The 20,828-nt window shown below is 43.0% G+C and overlaps 2 protein-coding genes across 2 annotated transcripts in view; both read right to left on the bottom strand.

Moving 5' to 3' along the window:
* The window catches only part of LOC147021823 (ATP-dependent 6-phosphofructokinase, muscle type-like), a 114,507-nt gene extending 97,076 nt beyond the window's left edge, over window positions 1-17,431 (bottom strand). The window contains exons 1-4 of the mRNA XM_085892210.1: window positions 17,241-17,431; window positions 11,007-11,080; window positions 4,383-4,460; window positions 3,504-3,693 (exon numbers count right to left, since the gene is read on the bottom strand). Coding sequence (XP_085748336.1) covers window positions 3,504-3,693; window positions 4,383-4,460; window positions 11,007-11,080; window positions 17,241-17,328 — 430 coding nt within the window. The 5' untranslated portion in view covers window positions 17,329-17,431. The remainder of the gene's footprint in view (window positions 1-3,503; window positions 3,694-4,382; window positions 4,461-11,006; window positions 11,081-17,240) is intronic.
* LOC147021819 (uncharacterized) overlaps window positions 1-20,828 on the bottom strand; it is a 389,465-nt gene that overhangs the window by 3,806 nt on the left and 364,831 nt on the right. The window lies entirely within an intron of this gene.

The following is a 20,828-nucleotide window of genomic DNA, read 5'->3' as shown; positions in this document are numbered from 1 at the left end:
ATCGCCATCTCTGTGTGAAATATGGGTCGATATTCAAAACCTAGGATCGACAGCTTTGAGGCGGGTATGCGTATCTCCTCGGCCATCCTGCCAGCTCAGTGTAAACAAATACTCGATTATGTTTGAGGGTTGATGTCATGTCCAAATAAGCAATGGCACTTAAATTAAGGAAGTAAAGTAAAGGTTAAGTTAAAATACAACATGAAAAGTTAAAGAAAAGACATCTTACGATTCAGTAAAATTTAAAGGAATCAAGTAAATGTGACAAAAGTGAGTGCGACTGTACAAACATGTTTTGACACCTCCGATATGCATTGTTCTAAATATATCCTTGCATATTTAATTCCTGAACGGGAAGCATGAATGCCTGAGGTGTTCAACGTTAACTCAATGATTTGTTGACTTAACCCACAAAAATTTAACAGAAGAGAACTGTATATTCATTCAGATTTCACAAACAGAGATAAAATGAGGAGATTATCCTTCCTTTGCTTCCATAAAGAATGAGTGAGACATGCAATGAAGCCTTTGGTCATGGAAACACACACCCACTATCAATAACATAGTGGGAGTATTACTGAGATCTGGGAAAAAACATCATTAAATAAAACGTGAAATCAACATTATCCAAGATGAGACTTTCAAAATGATGTATGGATGCTAAATGAGGTATTTTGCACATGCGTTGTGTGTGCATTTACAGTGATTCTGTTCGGCTCGATGGACAATTTGTACTTGCTGATGCAAGCGCAAAATCTGAGATTCAAATGATGTTTTAAACATAATTTTCAGCATTTAGAGTTAAGAGTGGCAATTTCAAAATGATTCACCATAATTTTTGTGTTGCTGAATGTAAACCAGACTCACGAGAAATATAGTAACATGAAAAATATCTGTGGATGACTGGAGTCGAGTTCATACCATTTCCTTTTAATACAATGAGCTCATTATGGCCATGGTTAGAACACACACACACACACACACACACACACACACACACACACACACACACACACACACACACACACACACACACACACACACACACACACACACACTTCACCTTTCACCAATAGATGCAAAAACAGAATCATATATCTTGTGGCCCCGGAACCAAACAAAACTTTCATAGAATACTTACCCCACGCAGTCTTGAGAAGGACTTGGTGCGAGCCAACTATTCTGGCATCAAATTTGTAATTGCATCTATCTACACATCTAAGGTCAATGTGTATAAGTTATCCTTTTGACAAGTCTGCTAAAGAGTACATTCATAAGCCTTTACAAAGTAGCTTTGATTGTCCTTTTTGAGTGTTTTCATAATTACCACGGCTGATAAAGATGCCAGATTAGATCACTAAAGCATAAATTGGGAGATAGTTAAAATGCCAAATTGTACTTCTTTTTTTTCCACCAGCTGAGCACAATGAAGGCTGAAGCGATTACAATGACTAATTTGTAATGCGATGAAATGACATTGTCTCTGGGCATTAGGCTTTGTTTAATTCACCTTGTAAGTTTTGAGGGGGTGGGTGTCATCCAAGTAATATACCCTGTATCAAATGGTAAAGTTTAAATTTCCTCTGTTGATGGTTTTTGAGGTACACTCAATATGCACAATATCAAATGGTCATGAAACATGTGGTCAAGTTTCAAATTCCTCCGTTGAATGGTTTTCGATAGACACTCTTAACACTAGAACTGCCACTATATAACTGCTGGCAGTGATGACCGGGTACAAAGACGTCCTGCTTTGATGCAACCCTGCTTTTAACAAACACATGACCTATTATGTCCTCTATATTCAATTCAATTCAGATTGGGATTTTAAATATTTAAATTCCAATCAAATGGAAGACGAAGTAAAATAGGTACTGCCTTGGAGTCATCAGAATGACCCAAACAAGAAAAAAAAGCAAAGATAAAGTAATCAGGAAGAACCTGGATAGGACTCGGGTTTCAACTGCTAATCCTCTACCCTCAAACCGATCCAGGCACAGAGATGTGAGCCTTATTCAAAAAAAATAAAATAAACATAAAAAATAACCCAGCTTCAAATTATTCTGGCTGCCAGACCTTGTGTCCGATCAGGTTGAAATTGAAAACTTACTGTATGTTCTCCATCACCACTAGATCATAATTTTGAAGTTTCATGTCGATTGATGCAGCGGTTCAAGAGAGAGAATTTAATTTTTTCCCCCCTTCAATCCAATATGGCTTGTGACCTATCTATGTGACCTATGATCACCAAACTATGTGACCTATAAATTATTCATTAACACCCTGGTATTCGCAAGGCTTGGGGAACATTTGTGTGAAGTTTCCCCTCGATCTGTCCAGCCGTTCTGGAGAAGAGGATTTTTAAAGGTTTCAGGGTAAATCCAATGTGGTTGCCAAACCGTGTAATCAATGATGTTATAGGTGGGGAACTTTTAGTTCCTCATGGATAGGCGGTCATGCCTGTAAAGTTTTTCCTCTATCTGTTCAGCAGCTTCGGAGATTATTTTTGAAGGGGTTTTTTTTTGTTTTGAATATGGCTGCCGAACCACATGACTGATGACATCATCATTTTTTTTCTATTGACAAATTTATCCCGATATAACCCTCAAAATGTCCATACTGATCGGATTTAGCATTCTACGTATGCAATTATGATGTCATAATGAAGGCACCTATGGCATCATAAAAAAAAAAGAATAACACTTATTCCCTATGGGACAGGAGCCAAGTTTCAATCTATGGTGAATATTTCATGTCAATCCGACAAGTGGTTGCAGAGAAAAGGGAATAACAAAATGCAGACATGTACATTCCACATGCATGGCCAATTTCTTAACCATGTGTTTCGCTTCGTGAGCATGGGCTAAATATATATATATATATATATATATATATATATATATATATATATATATATATATATATATATATATATATATATATATATATATATATATATATATATATATATAATAGCAGTCACAGCCCACACAACTCTTACTCTCACCTCCCACCCACACTCCTTCCAAACATGATTAATAGGAAATATCATCATTTAAAAACTTACCCTGTGCATCGACAAGCCCCAGCTATGACCTTTCCATCAGTATCAAGAAGCAAGAAGGTTTGATTAGAACGTACCATCTACAAAGCTTAGGCCTTTCACCACCCAAATCATTAGGCATTTTTGCAATAGAGATTGCATGATATCAACTTTTTGGTTGAGTTGATCAGGAAGTTCTCCAACTGTTTCATTGTGCAGAGGCACACCACTTTCTCACAGGTATGTTTCCAAATATCTTTGGCTTCTTTAAAAGTTTTTTTGTCATTTCATTCTCCAATCCTTATCTGGCAGGCATGAAATATGTCCTGGCCACCTAAAATGACTTTGTTACCACGGGTTTCTGCACATGCACACTGAGCAATCTAGGATGGATTACATCATTTCAAAAGTTCCATATTGTACAGGCCTGTTTAGCATGTAACTAGAGATCAACACTCACCATCCTTGACCAGGTCTTTCAGCAGGTCACTCCACTCCTCTCGGAACTGGTTAGCTCCAGTGAGGCTGCCATCCCCTCCAATTACGCACAAATTTGTAATACTATGCATTACCAGATTACAGGCTGCTTTGAGACGCCCAGCGCGATCCTTGAAATCCATGCAGCGTGCGCTTCCGATAGCTGTGCCGCCCTGCAGAACACCATTCTCAATTGTGTAATGTGAAAGGGAGTTTGAAAGTGTCGGTATTAAAGTAAAATTAGATAACCAATGCACATACTGTATATATTTCCTTTCATAATGAAGGCATTTGAAAATTAAGGTAAAGAAAATGAAAAAATATTCCAGATTTATCTGCTTTAACATCTTCTCTGAAGACCTTTCATGCTTTGAAAGCCTTCACAAATTTCTCACAAAAGTTTCCTTGTAACAGGGCTTTGAATTTCCGTTCATTGAAAGCACTTGTAAAATATCACAGTTCTTTACTTATTAAATTACCCTGAGAGAAATCTATACTCTGATATCCTCATGAGATATGAAAGAAATCTGAAAAGAAGTATCTCATAATAATTTTTTGAAAGATTTCATTCACGATTCGTACAATTTGCTACATCGGCCTTCCAAAGATGATGACATTTTAAATTCTTAAAGTAATCGTCTAATAACATGTACGACTGTACGTATTGAGAAGATGTCTCAATTTCCTTGCAAAATAACCTGGTGGAAATGAAAGCCAAGTATGGGAACATTTTGACGAACTATGGTACGATTTCGGACAAATTAAAAGTGACAGATATATAATTCAACAGTGGTGGATAATAAATCTGTTTGTATTGTTGTTCAGAATAGTGTTTGTGTCATGCCACATGGATCCACGTTACCAGCTGCAAAATACTTGATACAGAATCCCAGGTTGCTTCCTTAATGTTGTGACCACCATCCACCAGGCCTTGATAACCCTAGATAACAAAGATTTCATCTTGGCTCAGTCTTTGCACAAATGCTCAGCTATAACAGATGCCATATGTAATAAATTATTACTTAGCATGAGGAGGGGAAGCTATGATATAGAGCAAATCAAATTGAGAAGAGGAAGGGATAGGAAAGAGAAATGACGGTAGTTGAGGAGTAGGAAGAAAGGAGAAATGAGATGTTTGGGGCATATATGATTTAAAGATGGGATGAGGGATGACAAGTTCTTCCATTTTTTGAGTACACAATAAATAGATATCAAACATCCCCATCATTGGCATAGTTCAGTAGTGTAGTGCTAACACTACATGAAGTTTATCTTTGAAGTCCCAAGATTAAGGTATGTGGCTGTGATATTTTACATCCTGAGTTGGTCTGTTTGCATTCCCAGATTAATCCCTGGCTCATGATTTTGGAAACCCAGGTTCAAATGCCATGAACAATATGTTTGTCCAGTGTCTATCAATGCCGTTGCAATTCATATAAAAAAGTACACCATCTCCTAATGGTTGTGTCCTTCACATGGTATGTACAATCTCTACCAAGAGCCTTGGATTAACGTAAGAGCAAAAATAAATAAAATCCAGACACACCGGCTTCCTTCACCATTAAAAACTGAAATCATGCCATCACCTGTTCAAAAAGGCCTGGTATTGACTTAACGGTTAAGGTGCTTGGCTTACGATCCTCGGGTCTTCAGTTCAAACCCCTGTTGGGTCATTGTATTTACACCAGATAGGGTTGACTCAGCCTGCCCTCCTTCCGAGGTCAGCAAAATGATTACCAGCATGCGGGTAGCAGGGGCATTGCAACAGCAGCACAGCCTCACCCCAGAAAATGATGCAGCCAGCAGCCACAGGCTGCATATGAATAAATAAATAACCTGTTCAAAATCTTTTTAAAAAATGCTTGTCTGATAATTGCAAAATAAATATATAATTTATTTATTTATTAATATTGTCATTCCCAGCACCCATTTAATTGCGGGAAAGGCCATATCTCAACTGACTAAATGTCAATTGGTCAACTACCTTTAAAGAGAATATGACAAAAAAAATCTAATGCTGTTGCTATGGGATCTGCTTTCTTTGCATATTCCTAAAAACCCAACTGAACGGACAGAGGAAGAAAGGGGAGTGTGGTGTTATCAAGCTATTCTTTTCTGTTATTCTACTGGCAAATTTCCATTGGGGCTGGAGCATAGAAACGTTTTTTGTGATTGGTTTGATTGGCAAGTAAAGTTGCTACAGTCAAGTGTGCCTTCCATAAAAGTTCAATCGTTCAATTTTGGTGGTGTGAAAATCTTCAAGAACAGATGAGGTTTTTTTCCCACTCTATTTTAATCTCCATTAATTTTTGTATTCAAAGTCAAGGCTTGTTGTAAGAGTTGGAACACTGAATGGATCAGGATGCAACAGAACAAAAGGAACAGCATAAAGGGGGAACATCAATGGCAGGGTTGAAAGACAAAATAGAGGGAGAATTGGACAAATAAGGGAAGTGGGGAGGAAAGGGGGTTAGGGGAGCATGGATGGGGTAGACAAGATGGATATAGAAGTAAACTCTCAGGAAGGAAAAACTGGAAATTTGTAAGGTGGTTGCATTGGGGGTGGGGAGTTGACAGGGGTAGAAAATATCATGGTTTTGGATGGGAGAAACTGCCTTAAGACACAAACAGCAAGAAAAGACAGTTTACGATTCAGTAAAATCCAGCTGTTCAGAACCATCTCAGATGGTTGTGAACAGCTGTCTTGACGATCTGGAAAGAAGAGTGAGATTGAAGGGAATGTGTAAATTAATTCCACAGGTGGGAAAAAAGGAACAAATGAGTGGAGGTGAGCAGTTATCCTGGATTTTGGGAGTTTCACCAAAAGGTGGCTAATGGTGGACCGTGCATGCTCTGCAGAAACCTGAGAGTGGGGGAAGGGGACAAAGGATGGAAAGAGCAGATGGTGCAACACATGAAAGGAGGCGGTAGAACACAGATTTGACCATTTACTTGTCTGCGATGGGAAAGTGACATGCCCATGGACTCAGCCTCAGCGCAGGAGATTCCAATGATCATGATGGCCTTGGTTTATACGGTGTCAAGCTGAGCAAGGTGTGAGGCAGGGAGGCATTTCAGAGAGGAGAGCAGCATTCCATCAAACTGTGGATGAAGGCCTTGTAGGTGGATAGGAGTTCAGGTATGCCAAGGAAGGAATTAGCACGATGGAGGATATCCAGTCAGCGACTGGTTTTAAAGGCAACTTTGAAATATGATTTGCCAAAGAAAGATCATGGCTGATCGTGAGACCCATTAGTTTGAGTGACTGAACTTCCTCAAGAGGATTGTTAAGGAAGTAGTTGGGAGAGTTTTCCAGACAATCCTTTCAGCGAGAGGGAGAAAGAGTGTGAGATTTTGGAGGATTGAAAAACATTCCAAGTGTTTGACCAGCTTATGATTTTAGAAAGGCCTGAAGAGGGAAGAGGTTGCTGCCAACCTTTCTTAAGGATGAGGGATGTCACAGCAGAGGGTGGAGTCTTCAGTAAACAGATGAATAGGATTTTCTAGAGTCAGAGTGATCGATGATAAAGAGTATGAATAAGACTGGGCCCAGAACACTGTGTTGGGGCACTCCAGCCTTAAAAGGAAGAGGGGGTAAAGGATTCAGTTGAGTGCCAAACGTTGGCTGTTCGAGTAAATAAAATAAAAATAGTTTAAAAAAATTCACCGTCAATGTCAAAATCACAGTGAATTTTCCTTTATAATGATATGATATCAATGGCAAATGGTCCTGTGTAGTCCATACCAAGACACTGTTTTGGCAACACTGATGCCAAAGAAAGCAGATGGGTAGTGGATTGAATGACATTCATATTATATGAAAGTGAAAACAGCAGCAAGTGGGAATTTTCGACTTTTGGGTGGTTTACTCAATGAGCGACGCACTGCTACGGCACATGCTCCCATACCTGACCTGACCTGACTCAATGAGGCAGATAGCCATTTTCGACGTTTTTCTAAAGTTCCAAATCAAGTCAAGGACTTTGGACAGTGTCACGTTAACTTAGCGTACCAGCCTACACATTGCTGGAGTATCCGAGTTGCGGGGAGTTCCCTAACTAATTTGGGGGGAGGGGGGGCTCTCCCAGACTCCCACTATGGGTCTGGTGCTCCCAGCACCCACCATGCCCCTTTGGCACTTTTGCCTCAGGTCATTCATGGGCACTCGGGCTCCCCAACTACATCGCCCTCGTGGAATTTCCCGATGGCTTTCAGCCGACCAGGAGGCCCCAAACCCGGTATCTCTTCCTCACCCCTCTAACTACTGTGCCACACTCCCAGCCAGGAAATTGTGCTGGAGCACAGAAAGTATAATAAGGGGCAAGGCCCAAAACTTGAGGATGGAACCAGCACACAGAGCGGCAGGTAAATTGGTTATATCGAACCACAATGGGATGGTGGTTAAAGGTTAGATGGAACAAAATATTTTTGAAAGAGCGAGGTTCGAGTAGAGATGCTTCTCCATCATACCAGTCAATGCACTGTACATATGGGGAAAGGCCCAACTGCAAACAATAATTTAGAACTTGCTGTTGATCAACACCAAAATAGTAAATCTACGATTATAAAACATCCAAGTGACGTTTAGACTTTTCCATGTTGAGCTCTTCGTTTGGTTATTAACTGTTACATCTATAAATCACAACCTACATATATTCCTAAAATGTGGAGGTATAAAGTTGAGGAAACCCTCTAAAAAGAGAGGGCATTTGTGTATTCTGGTGCCATGAGAAAATTGAAAATTCCACTCTCAGCCGGAAGTGCAGTGTATGCATTGAAAGGATTTTCTGAACTGCAAGTAACTATTGGCAAATCAAGCTGTGCTCCCATGAAAACCCTTGTGCATGTCTCTAACAGGATTAATTTACTGTGCTGTTTCACAAATAACTAATGCACAAGTTCAAGGGCAAATAGATAACTACATAAAGCCACACCTGTTGGTGATGTGATACTATGTTCCTAATTAGGCCACAACAATAATTACTTTCCAATCTCAAGATTTTATTGCAGCTTGCTCAATTTACTGTCTGCCAACACTATATGATTATATGGACTAATTGGATAGTTCAGTGGTTGTGAGCCTGCCCTATTACATGTGTTGGTTCGATTCCAGATCTGACTTTGAGATGTGTTCTGAGTGTGCCGTCCTTTGGATGGGACATTAAACTGTGTCCTGTCTAGCAGTATTTGCTGTTGGATGTGAAAGAGCTTGTGATGCCTTTCAAAAGAGTAAAGCATTGTATCCCAGCATCTGAATAAATTCCATATAACTACCTGAACCTACAGGGTCGACTGCATGAGCAGTGGAACCAAACCACTAGAAATGATGTAGTCAAGGACTATGTGCTACATATTGCAACAGTGACGCGGATGCACATGGCCACATCTCCCACCTGAACGGTGACCAATCTCACGACGTGTAGTCCTTGGGACCGTACACCGTTCATCAGGAAAGCCCAAAAGATTTTTACTTTGGTTTTTGTACTGCACAGTAACTCCAAAGAGCCAGCCTGGTGTTGGCGCAGTGGTAAGGGCAGCGGCTTGGGATCCAAAAGGTCCTGAGTTCAAGCCCCGTTGGGCCACTGAATTAATACACCAGGGGGTTGACTCAGCCTGTCATCCTTCCGAGGTTGGCGAAATGAGTACCAGTATACTGGGCCGGTGTATACCCCGGTTAAAATAGGTGTACCATATCCCTGTGTCGTAAGAGGCGACCAGGGTTGCGTCAGGAAGGGCATCCGGCGTAAAAACATGTGCCAAATCACTATGCGGATCATACGGATGATCCGCTGTGGCGACCCCTGAACGGGAGCAGCCGAAAGAAGAAGAAGAAGTAACTCCAAAGAGCCAGATACCAGTAATGCATTTGCCAGTTTGAAAAGGATGGGGGCTGAGTGAAGACCCTCGACAAACCACTGTATTTGTACATGCCTAACAAGGGTAACAAGGGGTTTTGGCACCAATTTACAATGGCCATGGATTTATTCACGCCACGATTATTTATCCCAATTCCGGACCGCACACTAAACTAACACTTCAATGGTGAAAGCCGGGTTTATTACAGAGGAGGGGAGGCTGGAGAAGTAATACGACGATGAAGGAGAGAATTCCTTATGGACTATAATCCCTGCACCCATAAATAATTCGATTAGCTTTCTGGTATCTTATGGCCCTCACATGCAGCACTCGCAAATAGGACACAGCAAAAGGAGGACAAGACTGAAAATAATCCTGTCCATGCGTTATGCTCGTATGTGGTGGTTGTGGTTATGATGGGGGTGGTGGGCTTGTTTACAATGGTATGGGCCATGTTCTGGTCCAGACTCCAACTGGGTTTTTGTCAGATCATGCTGTGTTTTCTCAAATTCTGTCTCAGGGACATGGAGCTGGTCTTGACTCAGTCAGCCTCGTTGAGTGTTAACATATGTGGCACAGCAACCATGACCTATGTTCTGATCCATATTCGCCCTCACAGCGCTGACGGTTCGTTTCAACACTCACCCATTCAACTTGCTGTCTCACGATTGAGCATGGTTATCCACAGACCCTCCTGAACTCAAACCCTTCCACTTACGAATTTGAACCTTTCCACCCTTGTTCATGGTTGTGCTCCACATTGTATTGATGCCAGTGAGCCAGTATGGCTTTGAGACGCTTCTCTCTCTTTGATTGTAGGTGGGCAGGCAACTTTCACCGCGTCCCTTCGCTTCCTCTTTGGGCCGTCCGTTTGCACTGGTCCATGCTCCAGAAGGCGAATAGGTTAAAGCACATACAGTATAGACAGATTACAAAGGGGGAATGATTCAGAGAATTAAGGTGTGGGAATGGTAGGAGCTTAGACACACACATAAGGTGTGTCTCAGGATTTCTGTAAGAATACTCTTTGGCACATGACCTTTCATTTCACACAGCAACCAACACTTTTATATGCTACACATGTGTTAATTAATTATCTATTCTATCTTAGTCCCTTTATGCCCTGTGGCCACCCCCACCACAAAATTAAATCCAATATTTATTTATTAAATGGTTTGTGAATTCATATTAGTCTAGGATTCAATTACAGATTGTTTTGCTGGTCGCATAATAACACAGGTGCAGCTGTGGGGCTGCGGTATTGACCCCACATGTTCGGGCTGGAATACGGAGTTTGACCAGGGTACTGGCCCACAATGTCATACTCTGCAAATTCACTGTGGGATCTTTAAAGTTAACCGGCGAATTCTAGCAGATGAGAAAACTGGCTTTACTCGTCTCTTCAAGCACTGTGCACTCATTGATGGGAAAATTTTTTTTTTAATCACACAATGTACTTTTGACATTTACCATCACAAACTTATTTGCTATGACAAATAATGAAATGTTCTCATGGAAAGTTAGAGATATGAGCTAACTTGTTAACGTCTCATTTCGAATCATGACATGAAAAAGGAAGAAAGTAATTGCAGGAATCACCATTAACTTCCCAATGTGCATTGTAACAAACCTCTTTAATGAAGTAAACTTTTGCACCAATGTAAATTCCCATTCGCACGACAGCCCGGACAGCAGCATTCATTCCTGCAGTTCGTGTCATCAGAGGGAAAGGCAATGATATCAGTGAGTATTCAAAATCCTCTAACCGTAAGCAAATTGCTGGGATTGAACTGTATACGCGACACGGAATCATCTGTGATGGTTGATCAACAAGTCTGTGACCTAATTGTTCAGTCAAAACTTCAAATTGGATAAAGTCACGGTGGAAAAATTTTGTGCAATTAATCAAGTAGGGCCACGGACTTAATGATCACCCCTCTTGTTGCAATATGAACCGATATAGGTAAGGTTGGGGATGCATATGAAATAAAACGGACTTGCTTACGTTTCTGTATTGGACTTAAACGTGATGAGTTCATAAGTTTTTAGGAAACGTGCCAATTATTTACAAAATTTACCATTAAATGGCGGTTCATCTTCATTCTGCGCAACCCAATACACACTGGGAATGATGTCATAGCAACATGACAAGCGTTTTGAAGGATCAAATAGCATGGTAGCAAACCACTGGTTAAAGAGGCAGCACGGGTATCTACAGGGTGGCCACAATGTCATGTTACCCCTTGTAAAAATTGTGAAATTGTATTTGTGAGCAGAGTGTTCATTTGTTTCTTTTTTCACTTTTATAACATTGAGTGAATGTAACCATGGGTGATACAAGCAATTCCACGTTTGAACAACGGATTGTTGTTAGTTTGACGGGATTGGGGAAAATCCGTCGGGACCCCCAATCTTTGATGATAGGAGGGAAACCACGGGGTAACATCCCTGGGTCAGATTGCGGGAGAGTGTGTCGGAGTGGTGCTGAGGTGTCGTCCACCAGACGGCGGTCTCCTTGGGTTAACCTGAGGCGGTCCCTTTGGGTGGGTGCCTGGAATGTCCTATCCCTAAGAGAGGATGATCACCTGTCTCTGTTATCATCTGAGCTCAAGCGTTTGGACATCGGGATTGCAGCTCTCTCTGAGGTTCGGAGACCGGATTGCGGCGAGATAATGGTGGGTGGTTACACCTACTATTGGTCTGGTCGCTCTGATGGTTACCATACCCAAGGAGTTGCTGTAGCTGTGTCCGATAAGCTGACCCCAATGATAATTGATGTAACACCGGTCAACGAGCGTATTATGAGATTAAGGATTCGTCACTCCTTAGGTGTCATTTCCCTGGTCTCTGTTTATGCTCCGACTGAGGCGAGTGATCTCACCATGAAGGATGCATTCTACGCCACACTCGAGTCTGTGGTTGATCAGTGCCCCAGACGAGATACACTTCTAGTCTTGGGGGGATTTCAATGCATCGACTGGAACTGATAGGGATGGTTATGAGGTGTGTGTTGGTCCCCATGGGTCAGGAACTATGAACCAGAATAGCACTAAGTTCCTTGACTTTGCAAGAAGTCATGGACTTAGGGTGGCTGGTTCATGGTTTCAGCGCCCACAAGCTCATCGCTGGACTTGGTATTCCAACGCTGGCGGTGTGGCAAAGGAGATTGACCATGTCCTCATTGACGGTCGTTGGAGGATGATCCAGAACTGCAGGGTCTACCGGAGTGCTCAGTTCCTCAATACTGACCACAGGCTTGTTGTAGCAACTCTAAAGCTGCACCTTAAATCCTGGAGAATGGTACCATCCCAGCCTAGGCTGGATGTTGCCAAGCTCAGGGATGAGAGAGTAGCTGAGGAGTTTGCGAACAGGCTGAGTGGACACTTGGGGGGTCTGGGTGCTTTGGGAGGTCCTGAAGAGTTGTGGAGCGCCTTCAAGACCACCGTCCTTGATGTTGCCGGTGGATGCCTTGGAGCTCACCGCAGGGCAAAGAAGAATTTTGTCTCTCAAGGGACACTGGATACCATTGACCAGAGTCGCAGGGCCAGGCTGAATGGCAGAGCTGAGCTGTTCAGGGAGCTGAGGCGTAAAACTGTACGTGCACTGAGGGTGGACAAGGAGGCCTATGTGCGAGGAATCTGTGAGGGGGTAGAGCATCACCTGTGGACAGGTGATTCTCGTCCCGCTTACAGGGGAATTCGCGCATTACGTTCATCCAAGCCCATCCCTTGGAGCACTGCAGTTCGAGCAGAGAGTGGTAAGCTCTTGACAGAGGAGTCTGAAGTGAAGGCCCGCTGGGCCGGTTACTTTGAGCGGTTGTACCAGGCTGATCCCCCAGCTGTCGAGTTGGACGTCAAGGGTGTTACAATCCCTGTTGCTGACCCTCGAATCAACTGTGGTCCACCTTCACTTGTGGAAACACGGGCTGCGGTGAACCAGTTGAAACGGGGCAAAGCTCCAGGGATCTGTGGCATCCATGCTGAACTTCTCAAGGCTGGTGGAAATGCTGCACTCGTGTCGTTGCATGCAGTTTTGTGCTCTGCCTGGAATACAGGCATCATCCCAACTGACTGGAAGAGGGGCCTTGTTGTCCCTCTCTGGAAAGGGAAGGGTGATCGCCAAGACTGCAACAACTACCGAGGGGTGACGCTGCTCTCAGTGCCGGGCAAGGTCTTTGCTCGGATAATTCTTGATTGGGTTCGCCACCATCTGCTTGAGCACCAGCGTCCAGAGCAGTCAGGCTTTACACCAAAGAGGTCAACGATTGACCGTATCCTTGCACTTTGTGTCCTCATCGAACGCAGACGAGAGTTTCGGCAGGGGCTGCTTGCAGCCTATGTTGATCTCTGTAAAGCGTTCGATTCAGTGAATCGGGATGTCCTCTGGAGGATTCTTGGTCTTCGTGGGGTGCCACCAAAACTGATCGATCTGATGTCTGAACTCTACTCTGGTACTGAGAGTGCTGTGAAGTGTGGTGGTACCATCTCTGACTTATTTCCAGTTGTTACTGGAGTTCGTCAGGGATGTGTACTTGCCCCCACACTTTTCAGCACTTGTATGGACTGGATTTTAGGGAGAATGTCGGTGAGATCAAGTTGCGGTGCATCGTTTGGCAATGTCAAGATCTCGGACCTTGATTTTGCAGATGATGCAGTCATCTTTGCGGAGACTTTAGACATCCTCTTGGGGGCCCTCGAGGTGCTGAATGAGGAGTCGGAGCCGTTGGGATTACGGGTTTCTTGGGTCAAAACTAAGATCCAGGCTTTCGGTGACATCTTGGATGCTGCTGTCCTGTCTGTGTCTTTTTGTGGTGAGGATGTTGAGGTCGTGGAGAGATTCACTTACCTTGGCAGTGATATTCATGTCTCTGCTGGCTGTGAGTTAGAGGTCAATAGACGTCTGAGTCGGGCCTGGGGAGTCATGGATTCACTGGATCATGGGGTGTGGCGCTGCCGGTACCTGTGCGGGAGGACGAAAGTCCGAGTCTTCAGGTCCTTGGTACTTCCAGTCTTGCTCTATGGGTGCGAGACTTGGACTCTGACCAAGGATCTGAGACGGAGACTTAGACTTAATTCCTTTGGTACCAGAGCTCTTCGGAGAATCCTTGGCTATCGCTGGTCGGATTTTGTGTCCAACGAGCGGTTGCTGAGAGAGACTCGGATGAGATTTGTTACCTGCATAGTCCGTGAGCGTCAGTTGCGGCTGTATGGACATGTGGCTCGTTTTCCAGACGCTGATCCTGCTCACCAAATTCTCTCAGCGAGGGAGTCTCATGAGTGGAGGAGGCCAGTGGGCCGAACACGTGCCTCATGGTTGCAGCAGGTTGACCATCATCTCAAGGAGATGGGGATGGGCCTGGCATCTGCCTGGGGGATGGCCAGACGGAGGCCCCTGGAGTACCGGCGGAAAGTGGACGCAGCGACGCGCTGTTCTGGCACATGCTCCCATACCTGACCTGACCTGTTGTTAGTGTCTGGGTTCACGTCTAAAGGATTCTCTATAATGACAATGATGGAACACAAGCGGATCGACTGGACATTTAAAGTTTGTACCAGATGATGTCAAATGTGTAATAAAGTAAAAGAGAACTGCAAATGTATGTGCAATAACTTGTAGAACCCTTTGGTGTTGTCAGCTCATATGGTAAAAGGAAATGTCACAATTTTTAAAAGGGGTGACAAGACATTGTGTCCAGGCTGAATATTTACGTAGTTTTTATTTTTTTTTCTTGCTGCAGCTTGTCTGTTGCACACCTTTAAAATATTGGAACACCGTCACACTGGGTATTACAGAATGCCACATTCCTCTTCATGTGACTATTCAGATCGCAGCCTTTAAAGACCTGAGTCACCCCGTGGAAGCCGCCTTGTATTGGAGGCGAAGTTGATGGTTGCGCATGCACACGACGTTCAGCATCGTGTCATTTTCAGGTTGGTAGAGCCTTTATTTAGTGGGGCAGATAACGGCAATTTTTGAGAGGAATCGTGCAAATGATGATACAAGCATCAAATTTGGCACATTTGTTCTCCAGGGAATTCTAATCAAATCTGCCTGATTGGCCATTTGAAAATCCAAATTTTGAAAAATTTGAAAAAAAAAAAAAAACTTCAAAAAAGTAAAGATCACGAATCAGTGTTGGATGCTGGCTAAGATTGGTGAATGTTTCAGAAACATCATGAAAGACGTTCCAAGTCTGCCATGCAGTTTTCTTCCCTTTACCGCGGAAGGCAGACATGACGTCACATCCAGTGAACGCATGGAAGTATGGGATCCCTCTAGCTTTCTCAGGCCCTATTGCAAAAAATACCTCATTGGACTGGAATCCATCGCGCCTTGGCTCCTTGGCTAAAGATAATCCACATGTTCTCAAGACCTAGTTCCTGTAAGGATGGCAGTACAGATATTACTATGACTAGTACGTCCGTGTCATTAGCCTGAATGATAATGGACTTGCTACCATCCGTCGTTGCATCCCTGGCGTGTACAAATATTCGAGTGTCAGCTTCTTCATGACAACATGGAGACACAGCATCCAGTGACTTCCTTGTGTTGCTAATGGCATCTTATCCTTTTGTGACAATGACTGTGCTTGTCGTCTGTGCTTCACACATCTTTTCCGCAAGGAAGTGAAACAGCTTAGTGTTGTTGCTGTTATCTCGAAGAAAGCTTCTCCAGTTACTTGGGGTCTTACTGGTTCCTGTCACTCTTCTTCTGATTCCTTGCCACCTTTTCGACCTTGCCTCGGACTTCAGACTTGACTTGTTGTACACATCAAACACTACGTCCACCCTCTCGTACCTGGCACCATAGGATTCCACCTTTGGGATGATGTCTTCTTCAGCATAGTCATCAAATATCTTTGAAGTGTGTGGAGGTAGGGCATTCATAAGTGCTGAGCCATCAATGATGACTGCATCTCCACTTGGTTCTCTGTTTGGGATGTTCACTTGCGCTTCAAGAATTTGAGCCAGCTGTGACTTCAAATTTTTTTGAAGTTTGTTTTTTGTCAAATTTTTCAAAATTTGGATTTTCAAATGGCCAATCAGGCAGATTTGATCAGAAAGCCCTCCAGAACAGAAATGCCAAATTTGATGCTTGTATCATAATTTGCACGATTTTTCTACTATCTACTACACGAATTTGGTGTATATACTACACACATGGACACAGTACTATTATAATAGTACTTTTCACACACCATCGGTGTTTTCTTTTTTCTTTTACAGACCATTTTTAAGTATCATCTTTGTGCTTTGACTGGGTGGGGTTTAAACCACCGACCTGACAAGACTCAGAGTGGACACTTAAACCATTACACTAAGTGTGTCTGCAACACTGATCATTGAGTGGTTGGTTTGTGTCTTACGATGTATTCACTTTAAATATCACGACAAGCACATGGGTGCAAACCCGACGCGCGCCTCGGTGCGTGATCCCAGTCAAGGACGAGCAGAGGACGTGCAGAGACAACCCGAGAGTGCGAGCCCTGGTGGTGTGGAGCACAGCACAGTGCACACACAATCGGAGCCGAAACCCGGCGAATTTCCGTCTTGGCCGACTACGGTTTCCCTGAGAAACGCTCGTCACACAGACAGACACAGACACAGACACAGACACAGACACACAGCCATCCTTCCAAAAGGTTCCTTCTTCTCCATGACCCCTTTCCGAATAGCCAGTTCAAAGTCACGGCGTCGAAGCAATGAAACCCATCCAATTAAACCACACATCATCTACCTGCAGTACGAAGAACGATTAGTATGAAAAGCCACGCCTGACTGGTAATGCGGATGAGCGAGGCGGGACCAACAGTGAGCAGGTTCACCACGAACACCAGAGAAAACGGTCGAAACAACCGCCTTGCCTTGCGCGTCTCCACCGCTGGTAAGCACGGCGATGGCTTTCCCCGCCATCGACATGTTCTCCAGGAGCTTCTTATCGGTCTGCGACATGGTGTCCTCGTTCGGCTGTTCCTGCAGGATGACAACGAACAAACAAAGAACCGCTTCCTAGTGCGTAAGCAGAGGGCGCCTCGCGGAGCCCGATCGGACGTGCTGCGTATATATAGCGATGGGTCACGGGCAGGGCTTGGGAAAGAGTTCGCCGTGTTTGGCCAGAGACCGGCCCCACTGGGAGGCTCACCTTGCAATACGAGCTTCATGTGCACTTGTTTGTACTCACACGTCCGAGATATATATATATATATATATATATATATATATATATATATATATATATATATATATATATATATATATATATAGGACGTGTTGCGATCAAAATAATCCGTGCGTGCGCATTTACAGGACCACGGCAGGAAATTTGCCCATAATATAAAGTATCGATGTTTACATCTCGCACGATGATGAACCTCGACCAGTGTGGTCCAAGGGGAAAGAGCGAGGAGGCGGGGGGGATATGTACCACAGAGGAAGGGGGATAGGGGAGAAGGGGCTGTGAGGTTTTACCAAACACAATTCACAGTTAATATCCAAACGTTGGCAGTGACCTCCAAAAATTAGATCAACGCAGTCTTAACATGTGCCCCCTGGTGGAACGAACAGCAAACAGTTCGATCTCTTCCACCACATCTAGTGTGTCATTCATTGGAGTCATCAGATACGCCCATCGTCCAAAAATTATGCTGAAATTCAGAGGTGTACTCTCGGTTAAAACTCGGCATCTGGTGTTAAACAACTCGTATTCGTGTACTCTTCAAGATCCGTGGCGAGGCCGGACACAGATATAACCAAGTCAGGAATGACTGGATGACACATTTATGACCAAATATGGTTAAAAAAAGAATTATCTGTGATTTTGAAGAAGGAACACGTCTACTTTCATCTAAAATCAAACTGGACAAGACACATCTCTTATTTAGGTATCAATGGATGGTTTATAATTCGTTTTTAAAATAAATAAAAAATACAAATAGTAAGAAATTACAAAATGAATCACATTTTTCTCAAAACCAACAAATTTTCAATCTAAAGTCAGGACAAAAGACGTGTGAACTTAATTTTCTGAGTGTGCGACCAAAGACACGATGTGAAACAATTCATTAAATACATGAAACGGAGAAGAGTAATCGTGAAGGATAAAAAACTCAAATATGATTTCAATTTCCCCGAATGAGGAATTCAACACATTTTGGTCAAATAAGGTTAATCCAAGTTTCAGTAAAGCCGATGACATCAAATTAAAAAAAAGTTAACAAATTCATATAATCAAAAATACCATCAAAATTTTTCAGAATACTCCTGGAATTAAAATATACACAAGAAAACTTGGAGTCATGGGTATGATTACAAAAATAATGTGAAAATTTGTTTATCGAGTAACACTGTGATTCATCAATGTCATCAACAAAAACATTTCTGCCTGGATCAAATCATTAATTTATAGCAAAATCATAATAATTAATTATCAAATGGCTCAAATCGCAAATTTTCCAACGGGTCAACATTTATATACCATGTTCAGATTGCATATCCGAGACAGTTGAATTGAAGTCATCAGAATCAAGTTGATTAAATGGTGAAATATGTTTTGAAAGCAAGTATTACAGACCAAAAATATATCATTCCAGTCATCATAATTAACATGACAATTACGCAAGCCATACAAAAACATAGCTCAGATTATGTGATGGAACATCCTTCTCCAGTTGTGCAGATATTTTAGAATTAAACATTATCAATACAATGGAACATGTACAATGTAATAAAGAAAGTAAAGGAGAAAATTGCTTCAGAAGTGAACAATTGTGTTATAAGCAAATGAACCAAAATCCAACCACTGCAGCATACACTGAATAATAATTAAATGGACACAGAGTCAAGAAGGTAAAATAAGCTGTTAGGTCAAGAAGGTAAATAAAAAAAAAATGATGATACTTAAAAATCTGTGTAATATCTTCATTCGTTTCCAGCTAGTCAGCATATTTAGTCCACGATGCTTGTAGTTTACCTTTATAATGCTGTTCCAAAATCAGTTCTATACCTCCATCACAGATTCGAGTAAATCTACCACGATTCTTGGGTGCTTGTAGGCAATCCTCTCAAGGTTGTAATGAACTGCTTTGAGCTTTGGTGGCAAATCTGTGGGAATTATGAATGGGAGGGGAGTTTGCTGTGGTTTCATCCAAGCCTCGAACGCATGGAAAGCAACATCATGAACAAACGTGAATCCGAACCTCACGATCATGGGGTCTGGAGTCTGACACCGGTTCGTGTGGTTGATGAGGTAGGCTTTCTGAAATAGACGATGAGCGTTTATCAGTGGCATGGAAGAGGTCTCCTCAGATGTAAGGCCAAGTTGCATAATGACATCACGCACCTCTTCTTTTATTTATTTTATTTATTTTTCTTTATATTGTCAAGGCTCATATGAGAGCTAACACCGAAACCACACAAGGGGGGGGGGGGGCTGAGGGCAGGTGATAAGAGGGGTGGATGAGGGAAGGACAAAACAGTGGAGAACAGAGACATTAGGAGATCCGTGGAAGGTAGAGGAATGGGGCAGGGAACGCGTGGTATACAAGATGGACACCACAGGGACTTTCAGGACCTAAGCGACATGGAACTTTTGAAAAGGAAGGCAGGGAATTCGAAGGAGGAAGGTTTGGGGAGGATTAACGGGGATAGAGAAGATCGTGGTTTTGGATGGGGGAAGATAAGAGGTGGTGGTGAACAACTGTTTTGAAGACCTTGAGGGAAGAATGTGATGGAAGTTAGTGTGGGAGTTTATTCCAAAGGTGGGAAAAAAAGAGGAATGAAAGAGTGAAGGTGAGCAGTGGTTCGTGATTTTGGGAGTTTTACCAGAAGGGAGTTGCTGGCAGACCTTGACACAGGAGAGGAGATGGTAGAAGACAGGAAGACTACCGACCTGCCTGCGGTGAAAGAGTGAAAGGCCCAAAGACTCAGCCTCATCGCAGGAGATACCAATGATCCTAAATGCCTTGGTTTCCACAGCGTGATGCCGAGAAAGGTGAAAGATGGGAGCACCAGCCCAGAGGGGAGAGCAGTACTCCATCAGGCTATGGAAGACAGCTTTGTATGTCATCAGGAGCTCAGGTGGGCCAAGGGAGGAATTTGCATGACGAAAGATGCCCAGTCGGCGACTGGCTTTGGAGGCCAGGTTGGAAATGTGGCTTTCCCAAGAAAGATCATGGCAGATAACGAGACCCAGAAGAAAATAGATGGATTGGGGTCCGTTTCAAACGGTCCTTTTTAAGAGACATAGTGAGAGTGTGAGATTTGTCAGGATTGAAAGACATGTTCCACGTGTTGGACCAGTTCGTAATTTTATCCAGATCTGCAGAGAACGAAGAAGCTGCTACTTGCCGGTCTGAGGGTTGACAGATGGTACGGCAGAGGGTGGAGTCATCAGCAAAGAGAAAAAGAGTATTTTCCAGAGAGTCAGAGAGATCATTGATGAAAACCAGAAAAAG

Source organism: Eptatretus burgeri, chromosome 8 (assembly GCF_056783735.1).
Source record: "Eptatretus burgeri isolate ZD-2024b chromosome 8, Ebu_testis_v1, whole genome shotgun sequence".
NCBI classification, from domain to species: Eukaryota; Metazoa; Chordata; class Myxini; order Myxiniformes; family Myxinidae; genus Eptatretus; species Eptatretus burgeri.
Note: the sequence above shows the minus strand (reverse complement) of the source record. Positions and strands in the feature narration are given on the sequence as shown.